A 23,897-nucleotide genomic window follows, 5' to 3' on the forward strand; every position below is an offset into this window, starting at 1 on the left:
CTTCTTGAAAATTGGTACAACATTTGCCATCTTCCAGTCTAGTGGGACCTCTCCAGATTCCCAAGATCATTGAAAAATAATTGAGAGAGATCATGCAATGACATCAGCCAGCTCCCTAAACACCCTGGGATGAATCCCGTCTGGACCCATGGACTTGTATGGATCCAGGTGGAGCAGCAAATCCCGCACACGTTCAGGGTTGGTTGGGAGTTTGTCATTCCCACTGTCACGGTCCTCCAGCTCAGGGCACCCGGGGTCCCAAAGCCCATCATCAGCGTTGAAGATGGAGGCAAAGAAGGCATTAAAAGTCTGTGCTTTGCCTATGTCCTTGTCTGTGAGGAGACCTTCCGCATCAAGACTGATGTTGTCTTTGGTCCCCTTTTTTCTGTTCACATATTTAAAAAAAAAAACCAACTTTTTATTGTCTCCCACAGACCTGGCCAGCTTCAACTCTAATTGGGCTTTGGCTTTTTTCTGTCCCTACAAACACAAACAGCGTCCCTGTATTCCTTCCACGTTGCCTGACCCTCCTTCCAGCAGCCGTACACTTTCTTTTTCTGCCTAAACTCCAGTAGAAGATCCCTGGTCAGCCAGGCTGGCCTTCTGCCCAGCCTGCTTGACTTTCAATATTTTGGAATTGCCTGATCCTGTGCTTTTAGGAGGCAGTGCTTAAAGACTGACCAGCACTGACGGATGCCAACGCCTTCAAAAGCAGTTTGGGGACCTTGCTAACTTGTTCCCTGAGCAGCCTGAAGTTTGCTTTCCCCATATCCAGGGCTGAAGTTTTGGTGGCAGTTTTCCTTCTGTCACCAAAAATTTTAAACTCAACCACTTCATGGTCACTGTGACCAAGACGGCCGCCAATTGCCATGTCCCCCACAAGACCCTCTCTGTTCTCTAGCAACAGATCTAGGAGGGCGCATTTCCTAGTTGGCTCCCTTAGCACCTGCACCAAGAAGTTATCATTGAGGTGCTTTAGGAACCTCCTGGACCTGCTCCAGTCGGCCGTGTGGTAATCCCAGTTGATGTCTGGCAAGCTGAAGTCCCCCATAAGGGCAAGCCTTTATCCTCTCCCTGTAAATGTGTGTATCTGTATGGTGTGCATATATAAAAGATCAGAGCTCGGTAAGAGAATAATAAGTGGGAGAGTGAAAAGCAGATAGAATCATAGAATATCCTGAGTTGGAAGGGACCTACAGCAATCATTGAGTCCTACTCCTGGCTCTACACAGAACTACCCAAAAACCAGACCCTGTGTCTGAGAGCATTGTCCAAATGCTTCTTTAACTCTGGCATGCTCAGTGCTACAACCAGTTCCCTGGGGAGCCTGTTCCAGTGCCTGTTCTTCACTGAGAGGGTGATCCTTTTCCTGATATCTCCCTGAACCTCCCAGCTCCATGCTGTTCCTTCAGGTCCTGTCACTGTCCCCAGAGAGCTGAGCTCAGCGCCTGCCCTTCTGCTCCCCTTGTGAGGGAGCTGCAGGCCGCCATGAGGCCTTCAGCCTCCTCTGCTCTGAGCTGAACAAACCAAGGGGCCTCAGCTGCTCCTCACACATCTTGCCCATTAGACCCTTCATCATCTTCATATCTCTTCTTTGGACACTAATAGTTTTATGTCCTTCTTATGTTGTGGTGCCCAAAACTGCACACAGTACTTGAGGTGAGGCCAGATGCCAGAAAATACTTTGCAATGACTGTGGTATCTGTGTGGTTTGTACAGGTTAGCCTTTACATCAGAATTTTCAGTTTTAAGTCAGAATACTTTTGCCTTTTAAAGCAGTGTTATAATACTGTGACAATTAAAGGGTTGTAATAGTGATGGAATAGCCATCTGTCTCTGAAGACATACGTGTTTTGTTTTAGGTATAAATAATACAGATATTGTTGTTAACTATGTTCTGCTTTTTGTATCTAAAAATTGTATCCTAATTCTCAACAGATAACAAAAGCAGATTTGGACCAGCGGCACCCTCAGCTTGATTCTGTTTTTACATTGGCTCAAAATTTGAAAAATAAAACTTCCAGTTCAGACATCAGAACAGTGATCACAGAAAAATGTAAGTTCCTCCATTCCATGTTTGCAAATACGTTTCTGTGACAGTAAAATAATCTTCATATCTTTCTACTAAGCTTTTGATTTTGATCCTAGTTGAAGTTGTTTTCCTTAAAACACGTGAAAACTTAGCTATTAAATAGCTTCAGTATAGCAGTCTACTGAAAATTCTTGGAAGAAGAATTGCTACTTTTCTTCTTGACTAGCAATTTTTTTGAGGTATAAGTGTAAATATGTTTGCTGGGATTTGAAAATATCTTATGAAAAACTTGGGTTACTTGACAGACAGATCCAGGGGTAAGGATTTTTTATTCCCTCATATAAAGGAGATAATAATGTGTTTATTTTTACTGAGCTATGATACACTAGACAGTTAGTAAAAAGCATGCATATGTTGTCTTAAGAGACTAACGTTGGGCTGAGCGTTAGTAGAGCTTTTAAGTCACTGATACGTACTTTAAAAAAAAACATACTGTGAAAATTTCTTTTACTGGTACTTAACAGAAGGAAAACACAACTGACACAATTAGAAACCAAGGGACAGAATATTCTTGGAACTCCTAAGGCGTTGCCAGTTGCTAAGACTAGAGAATTCATGCAGCAGGAAATATCACAGAAGAAAAGAGAATCTATGGAACAATGGAAATATGTATTTCCCCATCTTCTTTTTTCTGCAAAGTAATTTTTCTTTGCTACATTTACATTAATTTCTTTGGTGTCCATAGAGCTTGCTGAAGATAATAATGGGCTCACAAAGCCAACAGAGTTTCAGGTGGAAACTCAGGGGAGAATAGCAGCTTTTGTAATCCAGTGGAGTCAGTCAACGAGGGGAGATCGGGTCAGTTGCAAAACATTCTTGATTCTTCACAAAAGGTGAATGAGGAATAAAGCGACTGTATTTTAAAAACTTACATTGTGCTCCCTGATAGTCATGGACATCCAAGATGGAAGCAGAGAAGCTGTGTATACTGCCAGGAATTAAGCTTCCAATAGCTACTCCAGATGTGTGTGAAGATTTTGTTACCTGTTATGAAACATGAAAGAACTGAAGGTTTCTTTAAGCTTGTAAAGGGTGATTTTGTTACAAGAGCTTAGTAGCAGTTTGCTTCACTCTGAAGAAAAGTGAAGATCAGGATTGTTTTATGCAGCTTATTTAAGTGCTGAGGGGAATATACAAATTCTATAAACTCCTGTGAATATGCTATGTGTCATTAGATTAAGCCTAATTACTCTGATATTTAGGAGCGCAGACATAGAAAAGTTTCCTTCTCTGGAACTTCCTTCCCAATAACTGCGTAATTATGGGGAATTAAAAGTAATATCTAATCAGGAGTTATTTCCCACTTCGAAGCCACAGGTAGATCCTTGAGGTTACCAAGAATTTCAGTTTCTGTCCTGTTTTGGTGGAGAATTAAGAGAAGGGAAATATGTCAACAGTAGATAATTCCATTAGGAACTCCGAGTGGATAAGAGTTTTAATCCAGGCAGAGAGAGTAAGATTAACCTGTCCATATATAAGCAAAAATCTGTAACACAATCAAGAAATATTTATTCACTAATAATAACATGATAGAACTATCAAATATGTACCCATTTCAACCAAGTTGCTATTGTAGACAGCTGTTTTTCGGGGATATTTTTCCTTCCAGCTTTGTGGGGGACAGCCTAAATGCTTAGGAGACTTCTCTACAGTTCATCACCCAGCACGCATTGTTATACCCTTTTTTTCACTCCTGCTGTTTTTGCTTTTGCTGTTTTGGTGAAATCAGTGATCTTTCCCAGCAGCTGAGTGTTTCCTTTGAACATACTCTTTATCCAACACAGTAACATCTTTAATTAAAAAAGATATACGTGTATGCATGTGTATATATATTTATGTGCTGTTGGGGTACTGAAGCTTTTTCCTGAGTTCTTATTCAATTCACCATGACCCACATCATGCTTGAAAATTATAGTCACTTTGACAAAGGGGCTTCACTACCTCAGTCTAGGAGCTCTGTGAAGCTAAACAGAATATTGTTGAATGTATTGAATGTATTTCTTAAAGACATCTTCTTAGGCAGCTGTAATGACCTTGGATGTTTGTAAAAAGTTTAAAGTTTAAAAAAAAAATCTAAAAAAATGTAAATGGTAAAGTTCTCTTAAGTGGTTTACACAGCCCTTGGCATTTTTACTTCATGGAGAGTTCAAGCAACTTCATGGAGGAATAAAGTGACCTGAGTATCAAGTATGTAAGTTTTCTAATAAAGTAAAACGACGTACTTACTGGTAGGATAATTACATTTGATACATTGCTGCTGAGAATACAAATGTTCCCAACCAAAAAAAAACAAGCTGGCTTACTTTTGTTTGCTTTTTTTACATTTGCTTTTTTTACTCTAGTTCAGATGGTACAGTGCATTGCTACTAACTGTCATGTCAGGTAATAGGGAAGACCTACGTCCACCTCTGTAGACTCTCAAGTGATACAATTTTTTTATTGGTCTGTAGGTATTAAGAAAAAAAATATGATGCTGTTCATTTCTTTCTGTCAGTCGGACTTCCTGCTTTCCCTGACGCTATTTCTTTTTGTTCTAGGCTTTTGTCATGTTTTCTTTTTCACACTTTGTTTATTGAAGGTTAAAGCTTATTTATTGATTGTCTAATGTAAGTCTATTCATTGAGACATGAACGTGATACTTGAAGGAAATGGGGTGTGATCAATAACTTCTCTGTTGTGTAATCTACATAAGCCTGTAAAAACCTGTGGTGGAATGAAAGTGCTTAAGTAGGTTGTTACTAGAGTGTTTCTGCATTAGCCACTGTGCTGTAGTGCAGGTGCCACTAGACTACCTCCAACAGATACGCTGGGCAGTAAATCTTAGTTCACTTTGTATAAGCTGCCCAGATCTAAACAAGATTTGTTTGTGCTGGTTGAAGTTGCAAGTGCACAAGGGTGACTTGCTGGCACAGCCCTCCCTCTGCCCTAGTGCTCCCTTGGGGCCCTGCCGGTGGCACCTCTGCAGCTCAGCAGAACTGCTTCCCATGCTGTGTTTGTGAAATGGAGTTGTTACTTTTATACTGACCTGCTTAAACAAGAGGGAGACAAACACCTGCATTTTCTGTTTGCTTGTGTGAACGTGCAAATTACACGGGGAACTAAAATACAGCATGTTGAAAGGACTGTACTTTAGAATGAGTTACGTTATTGCCTTTTGTCCTGAGAAGTAGAGTCCTTTTGTCCTGAGAGTAGTTATGGCTACTCAGTTGGTTGCCTCAAGTTTTTGATTTTCTGTGTTGATGCCTGCAGTGGAGAAGGTAAAGAACCAGTGGGACAATACCCAGCATGGCGTGGAGGTGCGGCAGCAGCAGCTGAAGTACATGCTGACGGACAGCATCCAGTGGGATGAGCGGAGGAAAGAAATGGAGCATCTCATGGAGCAGTGTGAGGTCCGTCTGCGTATGCTCATGCAGGCCCCAAAAGAGGTGCTTGCCAAACAGATTGCAGATAACAAGGTAAGGCCATCCTACAGATGGTTTTTTCTTTCCCCCCCCTCCCCCCGTCATACTCCTCAGTCTATGTGAATAGACTGAATCCTGTGCTGTTGGATTCATTTGATGACTGAATGTAAGATTTAGTTATAAGACTGATGTGGCAGTTCTGTCTTTTTGAGCATGATATGTTCTAAATTGTTTCTGTGTTTCTTTTTTTAATCAGACTTCCTGAGAATTGCTTTCTGGGAAGGGAACAGGTGGCATGTATGCATGGGTGTCTTTTTATAAGTGTAGTTGAAATGAGTACAGTATAGCATCAAATAAATGATTTTTCGCATTCACATTGGTGAAAGTTTAATTATGCAACCACAAAATGTAGCATGTATTATTCCATAGAAATCCATTAACAATAGTTTAATAAATCCAAGAATGGACCAATTTATTTAAAATTATTCTGAATTTCACTTCTGAAGGGTGCCAAGCATATTCAACTCTTCTTCTTTTTTTTTTTTTTTCCCCCCACCTGAATCCCATGCAATCTTTGCTGCTTTTCATATCACAGCAAACCTGCTGTGATAAATCAATAACTCTGATGTCCTTTGTCCTGGTGGCTGTCTGAAAAAGGGCAGGCTGTAGGTGTCTCAGGATGGGAACTAAAGAGACAAATCATTGAGGAGGGGGCTCTTATCGGTGCAGTACTTAGAACAGGCTTTACTAGACTTCTAAAATGTGTGTATGCGTACATGCATTCATGAAGGGACAATGCAGGGGTGCAGCTGGCTATGTAAAGAACCAGGGAGTATGGTGCTGAGAATTCCTCACTGGCCCAGGGCTATTGCAGTAATCAGTAAAACTGCATAATTTCATTGCCTTCCCTACATGAGCAAGGGATTGGAAATGGACTATCAGGTCTGCCTGTTCGCTTTCGTAAGTGAAAGTAGACCTGTACCCGAATAAATCATACAGAGATCAAAATCGACAACTGATAAAAATATGTATGTATTTTTAGAAATAATCCTGAATTCAAAACTCTGTAAGGTCAAAGTACATTATAAATATCCTAATACAATAAGCAAATGGATCTAATATATTTGTTTAAAAACAAAAAACTCACAAAACAGTGGAATCAAATATTCCCGCTGTGCACTTCATTTATGCCACTTCTAGGTGTTGGTTGTATAACTATTAGCATAATTTAAATTTATTCATGCTACTGAAAATATGGAAGTGTATTTACTTCTGTTGCCAGTAAAACATAAAGGGGGTTTCTAGCCTTTGGTGGTTCTAGCAAATATCATTTTTCTCATTTATTTGTGTTTTGGTTCATTGTCAGTGACATTTACTCATCAGTGGCACTATCTAATAGATTCTCTTTTTAAAAGGAACTTTATTCTAGAAAAAATATGTACATTTGTTGTGTAAAAAAAGGCAAAAAAAGGAATTTTGTAATGATAAAATGTATAATATTAAAAATAATCTGGTTTCAGTTTTGCTTGACATCTCATTCTGGAATTGCTTTTTAGCTGTTAGTACAGGACTTGCATAGAGGTGACATCACGGTAGCTGCATTCAATGATCTTTCGAATAAACTTCTTCGGGAGTATCGTGATGATGACACGAGGAGGGTGAAGGAAACCACTGACCAAATGAACAATTGCTGGGTTAATCTGAACCAAAGGTAATTGCAAGGTTTTGCTATATTTATTGCTGTTTGTCTTAAATTTGTATCCTGTGTGTATCACTTACATGTATTGCAATCTCTTCTCTGTACACTTAACTTTACGGCAGCACTTAGCACTACTGTGGTTATTTAATCAATTGAAGTGAAGCTGAATTTTGAAGATGGAAATTCCCATGGTTTACCATGGAAGGCTTCTGTATGGCTTCCAATTCCCTGTTAAATAAAAGGGGGGTGGGTGGGAGGGGTTACATTTTCTTACGTTTGGCCTCAGGTTTGCCTGTGGCTACTTTCCTCTGAAGGTCTTTGAGTAATTCTTCCTGTTCCTTGATGTTGTTATGCGCTATGTATTTGTAGTTTGTTCCTGTGCTTTCTTTTCATAAAGCAGTAAGTATTCAGCTCTGCCCTCTAATGCTTCCAGCTAATGTTCATTGTAGGCCTTTCATCTAACAGAAACTTCTCGTGAACAGGGCTGCGCTTTGGTTTTCTGAGTGTGATGTGTCTGACACTCCCATCCAGAAAGTGTTTAACCATAGGAACTGAGACTTAATTGAAACTTACTTCTTCCTATTCATCCTCTATTAAGACACATTTGCAAAGAAGTATTCCAAATCTCTTACTGACAACATGGTCCCATTTATTTTCCTATGCATAATTTTTTGTGCAAGGTAATCTAATTGCCGCAAAAAAATCTTTTTTTTTATAAGCATTTTATAGATAGTTTATATTAGCCTAATGTCTGATTCAGTGCCAGGAGCTTTAAAGGACAGTATGCCTTGTGGTTAGAGGAACAGGAGAGAATTGATCCTATGTATATGGGAGTAGGGTAAATGAAAACCAGAGTCTGTACATATGCTTGTATATATGTGCATGCGGAATGGGAAACTGCCTTTATAATGACATGTCAATTAGGTGAATAAGAGTCCTAGGTAATAAAGCCTCTGTAGTTGGTAATATGTCCTGGGAAGTGAGGGGAGGAGAACTTTATAGTGGCAAGCAGTAGGTTTCACCGGTAATTAAGGAAGCAGAGTAGAATGTTTTGTTATCCTCCCTTGGAGGACAATGGTATTTTTGTAGTTTTCTGCTTTTGAAGTCACAAGTTTTATACAATGAGTTTCCTGGTTATTTCCATCGAGAGATGAGATACAGTACAGACAAAAATTTATATGGCTCATTCTGTGTGACAATTTGAGAGAGAATAAACATGTATTAATCTCTAAATGTTTTGAGATGTCTAACAAGATTTTCAAGTGACAAAAACATTTCATAATTATTCAATCTGATGTGGACATCTTTTCACGGTTCTTTAAGGAAAAAAAAAACAGGCAAACAAAAATCTTCTAGTACATGGTGGAAAAGGCTTTGGCATATGTCAAAACTTCCTTGGCTTTTTACTTTCTGAACTAGGTCATGGTGATGAGGTCATCTCCTGAAATGACCCTTCCTGACCATTCATTTGCATCAAGATTGGGGTCTGCAGCATGTTTACCATCAGATCCTCCCTCTATGCCTCAGTAAATGAATAATATTTCAAAAAAAAAAAAATGCCATTAACTTCATCTGAATCTACCATGAAGGCACCTGGGGACAGGGATGCAATTAGAGGGTGAAGAGAAACAGCTCCTGGTTGGATTAGCAGAACCAGTAGACTACAACTCTGTACTAGTCTCATTCAAATTCAAACTTTGCAGAGTTTTGGCTAGAGCTAGCATAAAACTATCCACCTGTGTCAGAGCAGGTGATAAGAAAGAAGAGCTCCTAACTGGAAGCTTCTAATTATTTTTGAATCTGCTTAAAGTCTGGAATAATAAGCAATTGCATTCTGTTGTGTGTAACTGAAGCTTGACTCTTACCACTGGGGCTACTCTTTTGCAGTCTGCAGCCTTAGGAGATGGGTATCTGCTTTTCTGATTTTTTTTTTTTTATTTAAGTAGAGGCAGAACATCCAGGAGAAATTGGGAAGCCAGTGGGTACCCAGAGTGTGGAGCTGCTCACTGTAACCCTATGGAGCAGAGTAGAATTAAAAGGGGAGAATGTGCAGTGAAAGCACCTTTTCAGGGGAACGAAGGTTTTTATCTTTGCCTTTAAAGGCAATAAACAAAAATACTGGTGAGCCTTGAGCGCTGAGGAGGGCTGCATGTGACAGGTGTTGGGACAGACAGGGACTGGACCTGAGCGTAAGCATAGATCTGTATTTACGGCATACTGCATTAAAAAGCCACTTGTGGCAATACCTGTACCTGGAGGCTGCAGAAAGGGTCCTTAGTAGCGTTACCTGGGATAATCGGTCCTGAGTAGCACCTCAAGAATGCTCTCAGGAAGGCTGGCCATGGAATGCAAAGTCAGAGCAAAAAGGTTGGCATTAAGGGGTTGAAGCTCCCCAGCTTGACATTTTGTAAATTGAATAGTCTGTCCAATGGCTATTTTCTGTTTTTTGTATTGCAAGGTGAAACCATAGTAGTTCTATGCACTTCTGCTGCCTTGGTAGTCAATTGTAGTTGACGTCTAGACTGTCTCAAGTGTTCTTTCCTGACTTCCTTTTGATCACTCACTTGCATGCACTGCAGAGTTTTAGTTTAAATCTGAAAAAATAATTGGGTGGAACAGAAACCTGAAATGGTGCTATGAAAGCTTAAATGCTACAGGTACAATTATTTTTTTTCCTTGGTCGTGTCTTTGCTAATAGAATTTACGTAGACCTTCTCCCCTATCACTGAATTAAGTGAAGTTAGCTGTGGTTATATAGGATTCCACAGGTTTTCCTCACGTTTAATTCTTGCGTCCTGGAACGACTCCGTATTTCTGAGACTGTTCTAATCGTATTAGAATTCTTGGAGAACCCGCATCATCTTTTTGGCTTGGGGAGTAGTAAATAGCGTCACAGAATTCTCCACCAACTTCTATATTACTTTTGAGGCCTTTGCTGGAATGAAATGAAAGTATTTTGGGTCTGCTCGTAAAACTGTTGCTCACTTCTGCTGTGTAGGTCCTCTTTAAAAGCCTCCATGTAATCTTAGAACATTGATTGTAAATCCATTGATTTATGCTGCTGGAATGCATATTTAGTGTAAGGAATGATTTTCAGCTTTAATTCACATATCATGACAGCACTGGGACTCTAATAAAAGGATTTTTTTTCCCTTTAATTTCAACCAAGCAGAAAGTTTGAGGAATTAAAACTTTGGACTGAAGATGACACTCTTCAATGAATGTTATTAGCTACAAAGTTCAGGTTGTCTCAATTCCCATCTAGAACATCAGTACTTAGACTTAGAGATCTGGGTCACTTACAGTGTTTCATCCTTCGGGGCTTTTCTTTTTCTTTGAAGGTCACCTCTATTACCAGTCCATTCTTCCTGTTGTCACTCCTGTTCTGACACCTTTGGCCTTAACCCCCTGCTAGGGAAGAAAATCCCTGCAGAGGGAGAGGGTTTTGAAGTCGGAGCTCATAAGTGCTTTTACTTTACGTTTTTCTCACAGTTCCTTGCTGTGTTCTAATTTTTGAGCTGATGCTTGTTATTTTTTCTAGGCGATATATTTATCAAACGCTTCGTCGTCCCTGGCGTGCTATTTAGTATTTTTCCTCAAGAGTTGGCAGAGCATGCCAAAGCTTCAGAAGTGAGAATGAAGACTTCTTGCCCTGCTACTCATTTGCTAGTAGCCAGACTTGGGGAGGCATGAAGTCAAGAATGATACACAAAATCTCATTTTGAATAAAGCAATTGTTAACAAGTGACGTAAGACCTAAGCTCCTAATGCTGAGGATGTGACTTATCTTACTGCAGGTAGTCTAGAAAATTCAGTTGGTTATGCTAATATTTAGGAACATAAGCCTGGCAGAACGGAGTTTGCATCAGATGTTCTTGCTGCCCTTGAAGGAAAATAACTTTTCCTTGCATCTGTGTTTCCTGATGTGCTAGAGTACCTGCTTTGAAACTTCATCCTGAATGGTACCAAACATCTGCAGCTTCTTTAAAAAGAATATTTTAGCTAGTGTTGGATTTCAGGATTCTAAATATAGTGATTCTGTAATACTGCTGAGCAGGACTGTTTCCCCACAGTGTGGCAAGGAGGAAAGAAAGCCTAGGGAAACGAGGAGGAAGCAGAATACACCCATGTTTGATGGGCCTTTCTGGAGAAAGGTTTTCACCTAATGCAAAAATATCAAATAATGAGTGTTTTGGCCTTGTCTTGCTTGAAATGTTTCACTTTACCCTTGAAAACTTACAACATGATTGGTGTTTGATGTGGAAATAAAATTGAACTTCCTACTTAGATAGCAGCAGTATTGTAGGTTGTAGCCCTGGCAGGGATTTCTGTACACTGTGCTGGTGGGACCGGTTGTTTCCTTTCTCCTCACTGTGGGAGAAGGGATGCTGCGGAATAACGGGATGAAATTCAGCTTGTCACGCTTCAAGAAACTTTGTTAATCAGAGCTTTTAAAATTGCTGACTATTGCAGTTTTCAATCTGTGTTTCATTTCAATGACAAGGAAACAGTTCTGTTATGCAGCCATACAATCTGATCTTTTTTTTTAGGAGATCTGTTGAAGTTGCTTACCTATAATCTATGGGTTTTGAACAAATTCCTTGGATGTGAAAAAATCCTGTTACAACCAAAAACAATTCTATGTTTGTAGAACTGGAGATCTTTTGGATAAGTTAAAAATTTGGACACCCCTCTGTCAGTCTTTTATTTAAGTATGTTCGGTATGGGTTGACCGTTACGACAGTAAGGTGTTACTCTGAGTCATAGTGTCAAAAGTCTTGCCTTTTAGCGGAGAGGACTAGGTATTTGGCTTTCCACCCTCAGCACTTTAACTCTTGCAGTAGACACTAATTGAAGGGCATGTTTCTGCTCACCATAGAAGAAAATTCCCCCAAGCCCTCAGTGTTTCTACTCCACGTGATTTTTGTTGATGAGGAAAATCATTTGCACTTTTCATATATGGGAATAAATTCTACTGGTTGGGGTAGCATAAGCCTGTGATGATAATGCTCAAAAAGGAGATAACTTTGTTTCTTCCACATGTGTTCTTTCAAAGTGCTGTGAAATACAAAACAATCTCAAAACATCTGTTCATAGTCATAATGATCAGAGTGGTATAAAATAAAATGAACGGAGGTATAAATAATAATAAAACAAGCTGCTGCAGATGTATAGTTTCTTCATAAAGAGAAGTTTCAGGTTATCTTTTAGTAGTTTCATTTTGATGTGTATAATACTGGGGGAACATCTGACGCCTGTTGTTTTGTTTTCAGAGCCGTTGATAGGCAGAATTTCTTGGAGACAGAGCTGAAGATGGTGCAGGCCTCACACAAGGATCTGGAAAGCCTCCTCAAGTGGCTTCAAGAGGCAGAGACGACAGTTAATGTTCTCGCAGATGCATCCCAGCGTGAGAACACTGCTCAGGACAGTGCCTGTGTAAAGGAACTCAGAAAGCAGATGCAGGTGAGAAACTAAACAGCGTTTCTGTTATTTGTGCTTTTCCTTAATGGCAAGTGTTATAAAGGAAAGCTAGTTTCACCTACTGGAGAGGGGAAACTAGCCTATTGGAAGGTTCTTAAAAACAGTATCTTAGAAGTCAAGTGTGTGAAGGAAGCAAATTTTTTTCTCTAAGGTGTGAAACGTGTATTTTGAGAACATTTGTGGCACTCAGGGCTCTTAAATGTCCTTGGATGGTGACTGTATTCAGGAAGTGTGGGAGGGAGAAGGCGTAGGAAGGAGAGAGAGGAGATGGGTTCAGCCTTCATTAAGGGTACAATGTATTGAGGGAAAACAGGAATAAAAAGTGGAGACCTGACAGCTTTTCTTAATATTATTGTATTGGCCTGTGTTGGGGAAAAAAAAATGAGCATCACAGTATTTTGTGCTTCTATGAAGCACGAATTTCTGTTGTCCAGTCTATCTGATATGAATGCTTTCGTTTGTCATCTCTCTCCTGAATGTTTTAATATATTTTTTCCTTCAATTAGTTTTCCTTATTTAGCATAGATATTTTGGCATGCGCAAAACTGGGAGGCTAGACCAGCTATGAAATCCCATGCTCTGTGTTCGGAGTAGTATATTCTGTGGTCTAAATTCATGGAGTTTGAACAGCTCATAATAGGGGGGAAAAAAAAAAAAGCTGCTGCTATCAGTAGTGTTCTTAATCTGAACATACCTGCATTGAAATTAAGTGAAACAAGACAGTTTAAAGTATCTTGTAGCAAACTACTCACTGTAATCATAAAGAAAAGAATGGTATATTGTGGAGGCTTGTGTCCCTGCAAGATGACATGTCAGTCAACAACATTTATATGATTATGGTCAGTCGGGGAACTCGTCTGTAGAGATGTCTCTCTGACACCAAGATAAAGCTGTTATTTTGCAATTTACTCTGGTTGGCTATATACAGCTGCGAAGTACCCTGCGCATGGGAGATTGTTCACTCTCCTTCGTTGTGCTGCAGTCTGGTTAAAATTGCCGGAGTAGTTTCATGTGAGGGGAGTAGTGCTGGACGAGACTGTTTGCTGTGCGGGCAGGTCCATCACCAGCTCTTGATCCATGCCCCTTGTCCTGGCTTGTGACCACTGGCAGGTTACAAGGCAGATGGAGGTGCTTGGGCATGGCCTCCCCTTCTTCAACATCCTCTTAGCTGATATTATCTGCCTTTGTCTATGACTGTTTGCTTCTGTTCACCGTGCAGATAAAGTATACTCAACTTAGCCATAGCTTTACATAGTATTTTGAACTTCTTCCAACTACTGAAGGCAGTTAAGAAGAGCGCACGTCAAAGACTGTGGTAGCGTAATGGCTTCTGAAATGAACTCTCTTCCTCTACTAATTTTCAGTGTCGCATTAAATACAACTGAAACATTCACCTCATGTCACTGGTAAACACTCCAAAATCAACATGTCTGTTTTTAAATATTTGTTGAAATGAACTCTTAAAATAAAATGAAGCTGTAACTTCTTGCTACAGCAAGGTACACATTATAAAATAAATAAATCCAGCCCTCTTCCTTCCAAGGTCTTAAGGTTAATATCTGGTTAAACAAAGATCATTTCCTCCTGTTGAGTGGTACAAAATAACATTGTTCTCTTTGTAGTTTGCTGAATATGTGAAGAAGCATTTCTTCTGAATGGTTATAAGAGTGCAGGACTTGTAACTTTCTCTGTTCTATGTGCCTCTGCCCCCAGGACCTATGCACTGAGTTAAAGTTCACTGTGAGCTTAGGGTATGGTAAATTGTAGGTGAAATACAGCTGAAAGCGGACAAAATATAATTTTTTCCTGTTATAAGTCATGCATTTTCAAAATTAGATGATCTGCTAAACTAGAGTGTGTGTGGAGCAGTAGGGGTTGGAACCGTCTTCCATTACATTGTAGGGCTAACTTATTTGGCTGCAGCTCATCGCTCAGTAGTGGAGTCAGTGATCTGGGGTCTGTTGAAGCCTTCTTCTGACTTCCATTACAACAGTACTGTACAAATAATCCCAACATGAGTGAGGCAGGAGGTAATGATATTTATTTTTTTTTGAAAGGGAGGAAGTTCAGTTATAGCATCAGTCTTTTTAATTCATTCCGTCAATATCATAATGTTGCAGAAGGCTTTCCTTTTAAGTTAGAGCCTAAACACCCCAGTTTGTGTTGGTCACTATCCAAAATGTTTAGCAATCACCTGAAAGAGGTTAAAACCTAACTTGAAGCAAGATGCTGAAAATGAGCTAGGAAATAGAAATAACACTGGGACAATGTGAGTGAAGGTCTGTGCCTACCATTGTGAAGGTGTTCAGAATAACTTGTTTTATTGTCACGTTGGTTTTAACTTACTAGTCATGGGCTGTGCTTGTCTCGCTATGATTTGAACTGGTATGCTAGCTGGAAAGGAAAAAAAGCAGAACTGAAACAATAGAGCAGGTGTGGGCTGTGGACACTTTTACGAAGAGTTGTGAGCCCCTGCAAACTTATTTCTGAATGCTTCAGTGTTCTGGGACCTGTGCTGCTTCATAGGTTTCTTCAAAAAAAAAAAAAAAAAAAGTTTATTAGCAGTGTATCAGCTAATGATGCTAGGCTAGAGCTGGAAAGCTAAAGTAACAGACTTGTGGTGATGGAGGGGAGCAGGTGTAAGGCAGGAGCAAGACAGAATGGGGGAATAGTTGTAAATTTCTAAAACCAGAGCTGAATGAACACTCGGTTACATCAAAATAATGGTGGCAGTGGTGCTGGGGGGATCAGGAACAGAACTGAGACATGACAGAAGAAAACATGAAAAACAAGTTGGTGTAGTCTGTTAGAAATACTGATTCAGTTCTTAAAAATAAATAAATATCAGGATGAAAAGGTATGTTAACTGAAGTGGATGGGAACAGTTTTTAAATCTGTCCTGTATGAAAAACCTGTGCCCCGCACTCATCCTTTCGGCTGGGAAGTGCCTGAGAAGAGGCATACCAGCATGTAAAGCACGGGTGCTGAAGCTGTGAAGTTCCCAGGGTCCCATGAACTTGTCAGACTCAATGCTGCCTTCACTTGGTGCCTCCGCACCGTGCTGACTGATGTGCTTGAAGTGTGTGTACGTGTTCGTGTGGCAACGTACACAGTACAAAGTACAGTTACTTGTAATACTTGTAATACTGTCTTCAGATTCCAAATTGAGACAAAAATGTGATATGCTTTGAGTTTAGAGTAATTTAACTTAGGAGTAAACAGATGAATTACATTTAGATCTTTATTCAACTGAAACTACTAAATAAGCTTGCAGTAAGAATTATCACAGTATTTGTATTGTACAGTATCTTTAATTCTCATGGAAAGAATTGTTTGCATCTTCTTCCATACGGTGATCTATCTTGTAGAAAAAAGTTGTTGTTTTCTATTTTTATATATATTTTTTTTTTAGATTTCTCATCTCATAGCTCCCTTCCTATCTGTCCAGAAAGACTGATGTTACAGATCTGTTAACAACCCCAAGAGAGGGGAAAGACAGTCAAAGCCCCAGGCTGAGAATACACATAATTTCCTATTCTTCTTGATACATGTTGATGTAACTTACTCTGGGGGATTTTTTTTCATTAATTGATTTTTTGGTTTTATTACAGAGAGCGTGTATCAGACTTGGTGTTGTTTTCTTCATTTGTTTTCCCTTTTGGATCTTGTTTGGTAGAAGCTATATCAATGCGCATATCAGTTTGTGATGAATTCTTCCTTCCTGAGGGAACTGTACTTTCTAGATGGGCTTGAGAAGATGATACGGTTTTGATCAGTCTTCCCTGATACTGTGGCATCTAATCTGTATTGAGACAGTCATCCTCTGCTTACTCTCTGTTCCGCCACCTGCGGTGTTGATGGTGGCCTTCCCCGAACATTTGCCCCAGCAGCCCCTCCAACACAGATGTAAGCAGATGGATCGTACCACCTCCGGAAGGCGCAAGGAATAGCTGCCTCTGGTTGTGCTGCAGTGTCGCCACACCTAGGGGCATGCTGGCTGTGTTGCACTGGGAGTGCCTTGATGGTAGCAAAACGCTTCCATGCTCTCGGATGTCCTGCTGCCATCCTTAGATGGCTTAAATAATTCTGCTATGTCATGGGAAAAACATGAACGTGGTGTTAGCTCTTCGGAATCAAGGCTGGCTAGAAACAGGGTGGTGGCATGACCGTATGCTTTCAGTTTGGCAAAACCCTTCTTTCTTGTCCTAATGAGCCGTTCAGGGAAAGACTTAAATTGGAAACGGCTCCTGAAAACCATTCCTACTTTCTGATGTGAGTGAGAATCCTTTGAGATCTCTCTGACTAAATTAGCTCTAAGCAAGTTTTCCTAGTAGAGAGGTTTACCCCCTGCAGTTTTTCCTTTTGTATTGGATAATCTAGTTTTGAGAAGCGCCCGTGTGATTTATTAGCCTTTAGCGTATGGCTGATATAATTAGGGCAGGTATCCCTCTGCTCCTCTCGGAAGATTTATAAGACAGTCTGTTATTCACTCACTACAGCTCTGCCAGAGCTGCTGCGTTCAGTCTGAGAGCGAGAGCATCCTTTGCCAGAGTGAGGGAGCAAATGCTCAGTCTGCCGATCGAAAGCAGCTACTGAAGGAGAACAACCGTGGTGGTACACGGGAGCTGTCTTCCTGAAGGAATTCCTATTTTGTTTCCACAGCTTTCATGCTTAAATTAATAACCTTTCCTGGCTATTTAGTGCACTCCTGAATGGTGACAGATACTCGGCTGCTCAACAACTTCATTTACGCTCTGCACGGGCAGAGCTGAGCAATACCGGTTAGAAGGAGCTGTGAAGAATTTTATTTATTTTTTTTGCATTTGCTTCTCGTGGTTATTTTGTGAGAGAAACTTATGGTGTATCAACCTCCTTTGCTTTTGAAACGTATAAAGCCTGTAGCTCTCAAAAGCAATCCTGGAAGAGAGCATGCTCAGAAAGCTGGCAAATCATTGTCCAGTGACCGGGAGGAAATGATAGTTGCTCTTCATTTATAATGCAAATTCTGAGGTGTCTTCAGAAGTGTGGCAAACTTAAAATGATGGCTGTGGTGAGAACGTCTCTGCAGAAAGTTGTGGTGTTGTTGCATCGTTTACAGAGGATGGCAGTTTCTTCTCCACGTTACCAGAAGCTGTGTAAGGTAAGAAATGCAAGACCTGAATCTTGAGAGCATCTAATGCTTTTCTCTCTTTTATCTTTTTTTGAGATAAAAAGAAAAAAGAAGTCAGAATGGAATGAGTGTCAAAAGTACCTTAAGCTATATAGTGTGTTTTTAAAGACATGTTCTCATGTGCAAGCTTTGTTAAAGAATGTTATTAAAAAATAAAGAAGTGCTTGTCAATTAGTAATACAGTTAAGAAAAAAAGTGCTATGTTGTTTACCATTTACATGTCTGGAAGGAAACTGTTAACGTTCAGTTATCTTCTGTAAACTGCTACCACATCTTTTCCAAAGGAGTTGGTTAATTCTTGATAAATGCAGTGATTTAACTCCAAGGTACCCATTATGTAGAGGAACTGCATTATATAATGTTAATGCCCGGTGTTTTTGCTTCTGAGCTTAATGAAACTTTTCATCAGGAATGAGTTCAGCAGGCTCATAATACATAATATGCAGCTACGAAATTTTGACTTCACCTCCTGTATCTATAGAGTTCTTTTGTGGGGGCATAGAAAGGGAAAGGAAAAGTTGCCCAAAAAGCATGTTGACCCAGACTGCCGCTCACATGGGTATTTTTGCCGTTACCTGTTTTGGTGGCTGACTGCTTCCACAAGACTGTTCACGTTTCGTTGGTTTTGCACAGGTGCAGTACTTGAGAACTTCAGTACTGTGGTAATGATCTAAGCTACCCAGTAAAAATAAGCTTTTTAAGCATGTTAATCACTCACCAGATTAAAATAAAAAGATAAAAATCAACTGTGGTATGTGAAGTCAATGAGTGAATACTGCCACGGTGTTCCTGCGAGGAGTGGTCGTACCATGGTGTGCTGTTGGACTTTAATGCAAGGATCCTGCTTTGTAACTTTGGCTGAATACAAGATTGGAGAGGCCTTCAGCTGTGTACTGACATAACCGTATATAAATTCTATTCAGCTGCTTTTGAACTTGTTTTTCATTCTTGCTGCTTGTGATACTTTAAAGCTGCCTGTGTTTTTTGGTGAAAGTCTGTCTGAGTTTGCATACAAAGTGGGACCAACGTGCACAAACACACTTAGGAAGCCAATTCTTGTTCCAGTGATAAAGCAAAGCCACTGTAACTCATCATGTTTGCTTCAATCCGATATGCATTTTATGAGAAACATGTGTTATGAGAAATACAAAATCTACATAAAGTAAAAGAGATCTCACCTTTAGGTTAGAGCTTGGAAGTACGAAGAGGATGTAATGCAGTGTCTGGTTCGTAACAGTGAAGTTCGTAGAAGTTGTGGCATATAGGGAACAGCATGGCATTTTCACATGGGTATTTCATTGTGCTTCTGTTTACAAAGATGTAGAGGTGTTTCTTCATTATGAAGAACAACAGAGAGTAGTTTGTGTGCATACAAGCTATTGTAACAGGCACGCCTCAGTTACTCTCGTCTATCATTGAAGAGCTCTGCTTGCTTTTGTGAATAACACAACTTTTTATTTACTAATGTAAAGGCATGCTTTTTGATTGTCTTCTCGTAAAGGTTAGGAAAGTAACAGTGCTTTAAAATCTGTTCAGTCACATTTTTGTATGTAAACTTGTTTATAACAATGTTTGTCAAACAAGAACTGTTTAGTGACTTGCAGTAAAAATTATTTGCTAATTGGAATGAGAGCCTAATAAATGGTTGGAGACCTAACTTGAGTTTAAACCTTCCCAAGGGGTAGCAAAATGCTTCTCAAAAGCTGTTAATAAAGTATATTTTCTGATTCCATGCAGCAATAGCCTCAGGCATTTTAGCGTAGCTAAATTACACATTGTATGTTTTTTTTTCCCCCCCCCCCCTTAAAAAGTCCTGCTGCTGTTTTCTCAGGTGTGTTAGTGCACAGCTTACTGAAAGTAGAATTGTTGTTGGTCTGCCTGTGGAGTTAAATCAGATACTGACTGGGGAAAAAGGACTGTTTTACAATCCCAGTCACTTCCAGCAGGTGTCAATGTAAGGCAGTGATATATGGGAGTCTGGTGATGGAAATGTTAATGCTTAGATGAAAAAATGCTACAGAAATTACAGATTAAAAGCAAACCTGATAGAGGGCCAGTAAGGATTTCTGGTAGTGTTCTATATACTTCTGTCTTCGTCATTTCACAAGTTTTCATATGTTGTGCGAACTCTGTGGGTACACAAATATAGTTCAGTTCTGCCTAAGAGAAGCTATTTACTACAGAGGAAATGCCTTATTGCTTCATAAACTAGTATCTAAATGTTTGATGCAAAGTGTCTTCTGAAGCTAACAGCATGTCAGTGAAATAAACATTTAAAAAAGTGCCAATGAAATATTTAAAGCAAATTCTTGAAGTTAGTGTTTGTCTATTTTTAAGCACACTATTTATAAAAGAATAGACTTCTATAGGCTTTATTATTAAACTACTGAATATATTCAAAATTGTTCCTTTCATTAGCAGATTCATATAATAGTAACTCTCAGCATTCATAGTCTTCATGTTGCAAATTTCTTATAAGGAGGAACAGAAACAAACATTTTGGTGATACGGCATTGCAGTATTGCTGAAAAGCAAGAAATCCAAGGTTTAGGATATTACTACTTCTGCTGCTTTTTCTTTCAGTAATTCCTTCATACCAAGGTAAGTTTTGGCAGATGTAACTTCTTTTCACTGGTATTGATATTTGATTCTTTGACACTGAAATTAGTGCTGTATTTGTATATTTGGCGACGTCTTGTCAGGACAATACATAATTGTTTTTGCTTTATTGTTAGCAGCTTTGTCTCATAACTCTTGTAATATTTTGATGCTCAAAGGAAACAACCAGAAAAATATTTTGTAGGGGTTGTCATCTGGTCTCTGTTCTTGTTTATGTGTGATTGTTCCCTAAAGCATATCTTCCATTAGATATATCCAAATGGCTTGGACAAGAATGAATTTGGATTTTTATTGGGAACAGAAGAACTCATGGCAAGTTACAAATCTTGCAAGGTACAAAGGTATATATCTATTCTGGGAGACTGGAACTAAAATACTACATATGAAAGTGAAGTAGAAAACTAAGAAGCTTTCTCAAATTTCCTTGACAGAAGTGAAAGAATAGTGTTTCTCTGTCAGACAGGTAAATGATTAACTTGAAATATGTATCCTGGTGGTAGAGCTCGACTGTGTTATTTTTGAAATATACTGCTAACATTCAGGGACTGGCGCATTCATCCACTGGAGGACAGACTGAAAAACATAGCTGGTAGCTATGTATTTTCTCATTTCTTTCGTGGTGACTTCCTGAGTAGAGCACTACTTAGAAAACAAACAAACAGAAAACCTTCATACAAAGTGCTTGAAATTTTAAACTGGATCCAACATGAGTCTTCACTCTGGAAGTGATAAATAGCAACTCAGGTGAAGTACTGACTTCCTCAGCTGTAAAGAGAAATGATGTTTCCGAAACATGCGTCTTGGAGGGGTTTCTAATGAATACGTAGTTTAAAATGCAATTCTCTCATTTCCTGCTATGGAATAGTAAGAGAATGTGTTTATAAAAGGAGACCAGCAAACCCCCCTTTTGCTGTATGCAGAAAGGGAAATATTGGTATTAATTTTGGGAAGGATATAAAAGAAAACATTTGATATTGTGTATTACTGTTTAGTGTAGTTCAGAAAAGAACGCTTTTGACATAAGTTCTTTGTTAGGTTGAAAACTAGACAGTTTTATATAGTAAGCTGCTGCACATTGGCAGGAGCTATTGCTGTAGTTCTTAGTGTACTAATTTTCTTGAGGCTGCTTTCAGTTTAATGACAGAAGAAGTAAAAGTATATTGATGCTGCACTGGAAGACCTTTAAACATCAGTGGATCAAACAAAAGATGGAAAAATTAAAAATAACAGCAACGAATGAAATTCAAGTAGGAAATATAAAAGCTGTTCTGAAAACATAATCTAGTGGAAATTATTTCTCTGTTGGTATCAACTGTTAACATGTTATGCTTTAATTCCCTTTGGAATTTTGGAGAGATCTGAATATTTTCTAGTTTTGTTTAAACTAGAGAGACTTGAGACCCTTCTGCCTCCTGAGGATAGGACAAATTGCACTTGAGCAGGCTGCCCAGAGAGGCTGTTGTATTTATTTCCATCTCTAGAGGTATTCAAAAGTGCAATGGATGAGGTCCTGAGCAGCCAGATTGCGCTTTGAAATTGGCTCCTGCCATTGGCAAGAGGTTTGGCGCTGTGACCTCCACAGGTCTTCCAGCCTGCTGTTTTCCGTGAGGTTCTGTGCTAGTGACCTACTACTGTGTGTGGGAAGGCTAAAATAGTCAGAACTGTAGTGCGGCAGTTTTTGGCTCTGATGACTGCCTACTGCCTATCAAAAGGAACTTCACATACCTGCCCCAAGTGAAAAATGCTTACTGCTCTGCTGAGATCTGATCTGAGCCTGGGTCTGCTGGGGTTCTGCTCTCCAGCCATAACACGTGTCCCTTTGAGAGAGGATCCTTTTGCTGTAGTGTACCTTCAGAGGGGGAACAGTATTGTACAGGCGGGCATTTGGTGTGTATCTGAACTCTGTGGTTATGATGAGAAAGCATTTTAATATCATGTAAAACTTGCTGTAATCTTACCTGCCTTCCCCGTCCAGTACATACTTTTGCATTTTCAGGCGCCATTTTCAATTGCCCCAAAGTGGAGAACGTGCCACTGGCCCCTTTCAGTGAAAGGTTGTGCCCATATTGAGTGGGGAGGCTGATTGAAACGTAACATTTTTTTTATTTTGCCATTTGTCTAATTATGACCAGTGCCAAATGAAACTGTATAACAAATGGGTACTTTCCTATAAAGTGTTATTTTTTTTTCCGACAGAACTGTGCTCTCCAGTGCTCTCCGTGCATACAAGGTTTCTCTAGAAATGAGCAAAGAGAAACAAAGTGAGAAAGGACATAAAGCTTCATAAACGCAGATTTTTTAACTGCTGCACCAATCATTCCTATTTGCGAGCAGAGTGCAGCTTAACAGGAGAGAAGATGAGTTCTTGGATATAACTTGTTTTGATAGCATTTCAGCAGTATTTTGGAAGGGAGAAAAGGAAGATAATTCAGCATAGCCTTTTGGAATCTTCTTACATTTAAAGACAAGTGCGATTTTTGATCTGAAAATATTTTGGTATTGCAACAGGAATGAAAATAAATATAAAATATGGGGTAGTTCTATTAAGGCATGAATGTAGGATTAATGGCAAAACTGACTTCCATGAACTTCACGTGTTTACAGGAGCTGGATCAATATCTGATATATGAGACCATCTTATCGTAGTATTTTACCACAGCGCTTTTTGATTGCTGCCATTTTTCAGGGAGCAGTTTTTTTCCTCTCTCCCTGAGGGTTCAGTCACCCTGCCCAGGTTCACAAAGTGGTGAAGCAGCAGATGCCTGAACCAGCACCGTGCTTCACCGGTTCCTGTCATGAGCACAGACCGTCTGTCTTACCTTCTACCTCACGCGGATCACTTGAGTATGTTTTAAAGAAAACTGCACTCACTGCGCAGCTGGGGAAATACCACTGTAGCTGCTGGTCACCAGTGACTGCAGAAGATCTGCACTCCCTTTTGCCTTCCCCTCTATTTTTAACCAAGTCAGGGTGCTACAAGACTACCTTCCCAAGTAGCCCTGGAAGTAGTAGTGTTTTGTAGCCACTGCTTTGGTTCTGGCTGCCCTGAGATGTTTTCGTGCCGGGCACTCCTCGTGCACTTCGCTGCAAAGCTCTGTGCTCTGAAGGCACTTAAGCAGCACCGCACAGCTGTGTGACTGAACATGGGTGGAAGGTGTCAGGGGCATTCCTGATAATTGATGTCCTGTGTTGTGCTGCAGAAAGCAATTCTTCATAGCAGTAGCAGAGCTATATTTCCTGGTGTTTTGTGGCATATGGTAAATGTGGTAGGTGCTGTAAGTGAAGGAACAAGCCGAAACACCGCTGATGCTGCAGATGTTCTGTGGTTGCTGGTGAGCCCTATATCTATGGGCGCAGGGCTGTGCTAACAGAGGGAAGAGCTGCCTCCTCTGCACTGGTGTTTAAAATTTCTGACCTGAAGTGATCATCCTTCCT

At 39.8% G+C, this 23,897-nt stretch overlaps 1 protein-coding gene across 7 annotated transcripts in view; it reads left to right on the top strand.

Moving 5' to 3' along the window:
* Positions 1–23,897, top strand: part of UTRN (utrophin) — a 375,635-nt gene that overhangs the window by 147,952 nt on the left and 203,786 nt on the right. For 6 of the 7 annotated variants that reach the window (XM_066994161.1, XM_066994162.1, XM_066994163.1 and 3 more), the window contains 4 exons: positions 1,939–2,056; positions 5,342–5,547; positions 7,050–7,204; positions 12,466–12,655. In XM_066994161.1, coding sequence (XP_066850262.1) covers positions 1,939–2,056; positions 5,342–5,547; positions 7,050–7,204; positions 12,466–12,655 — 669 coding nt within the window. Of the gene's footprint in view, positions 1–1,938; positions 2,057–5,341; positions 5,548–7,049; positions 7,205–12,465; positions 12,656–15,994; positions 17,814–23,897 lie in introns of those variants that run through there. The other variant, XM_066994166.1, reaches the window with a different exon arrangement.

The sequence above is a fragment of the Anser cygnoides genome, chromosome 3 (assembly GCF_040182565.1).
Source record: "Anser cygnoides isolate HZ-2024a breed goose chromosome 3, Taihu_goose_T2T_genome, whole genome shotgun sequence".
Classification (NCBI taxonomy): Eukaryota; Metazoa; Chordata; class Aves; order Anseriformes; family Anatidae; genus Anser; species Anser cygnoides.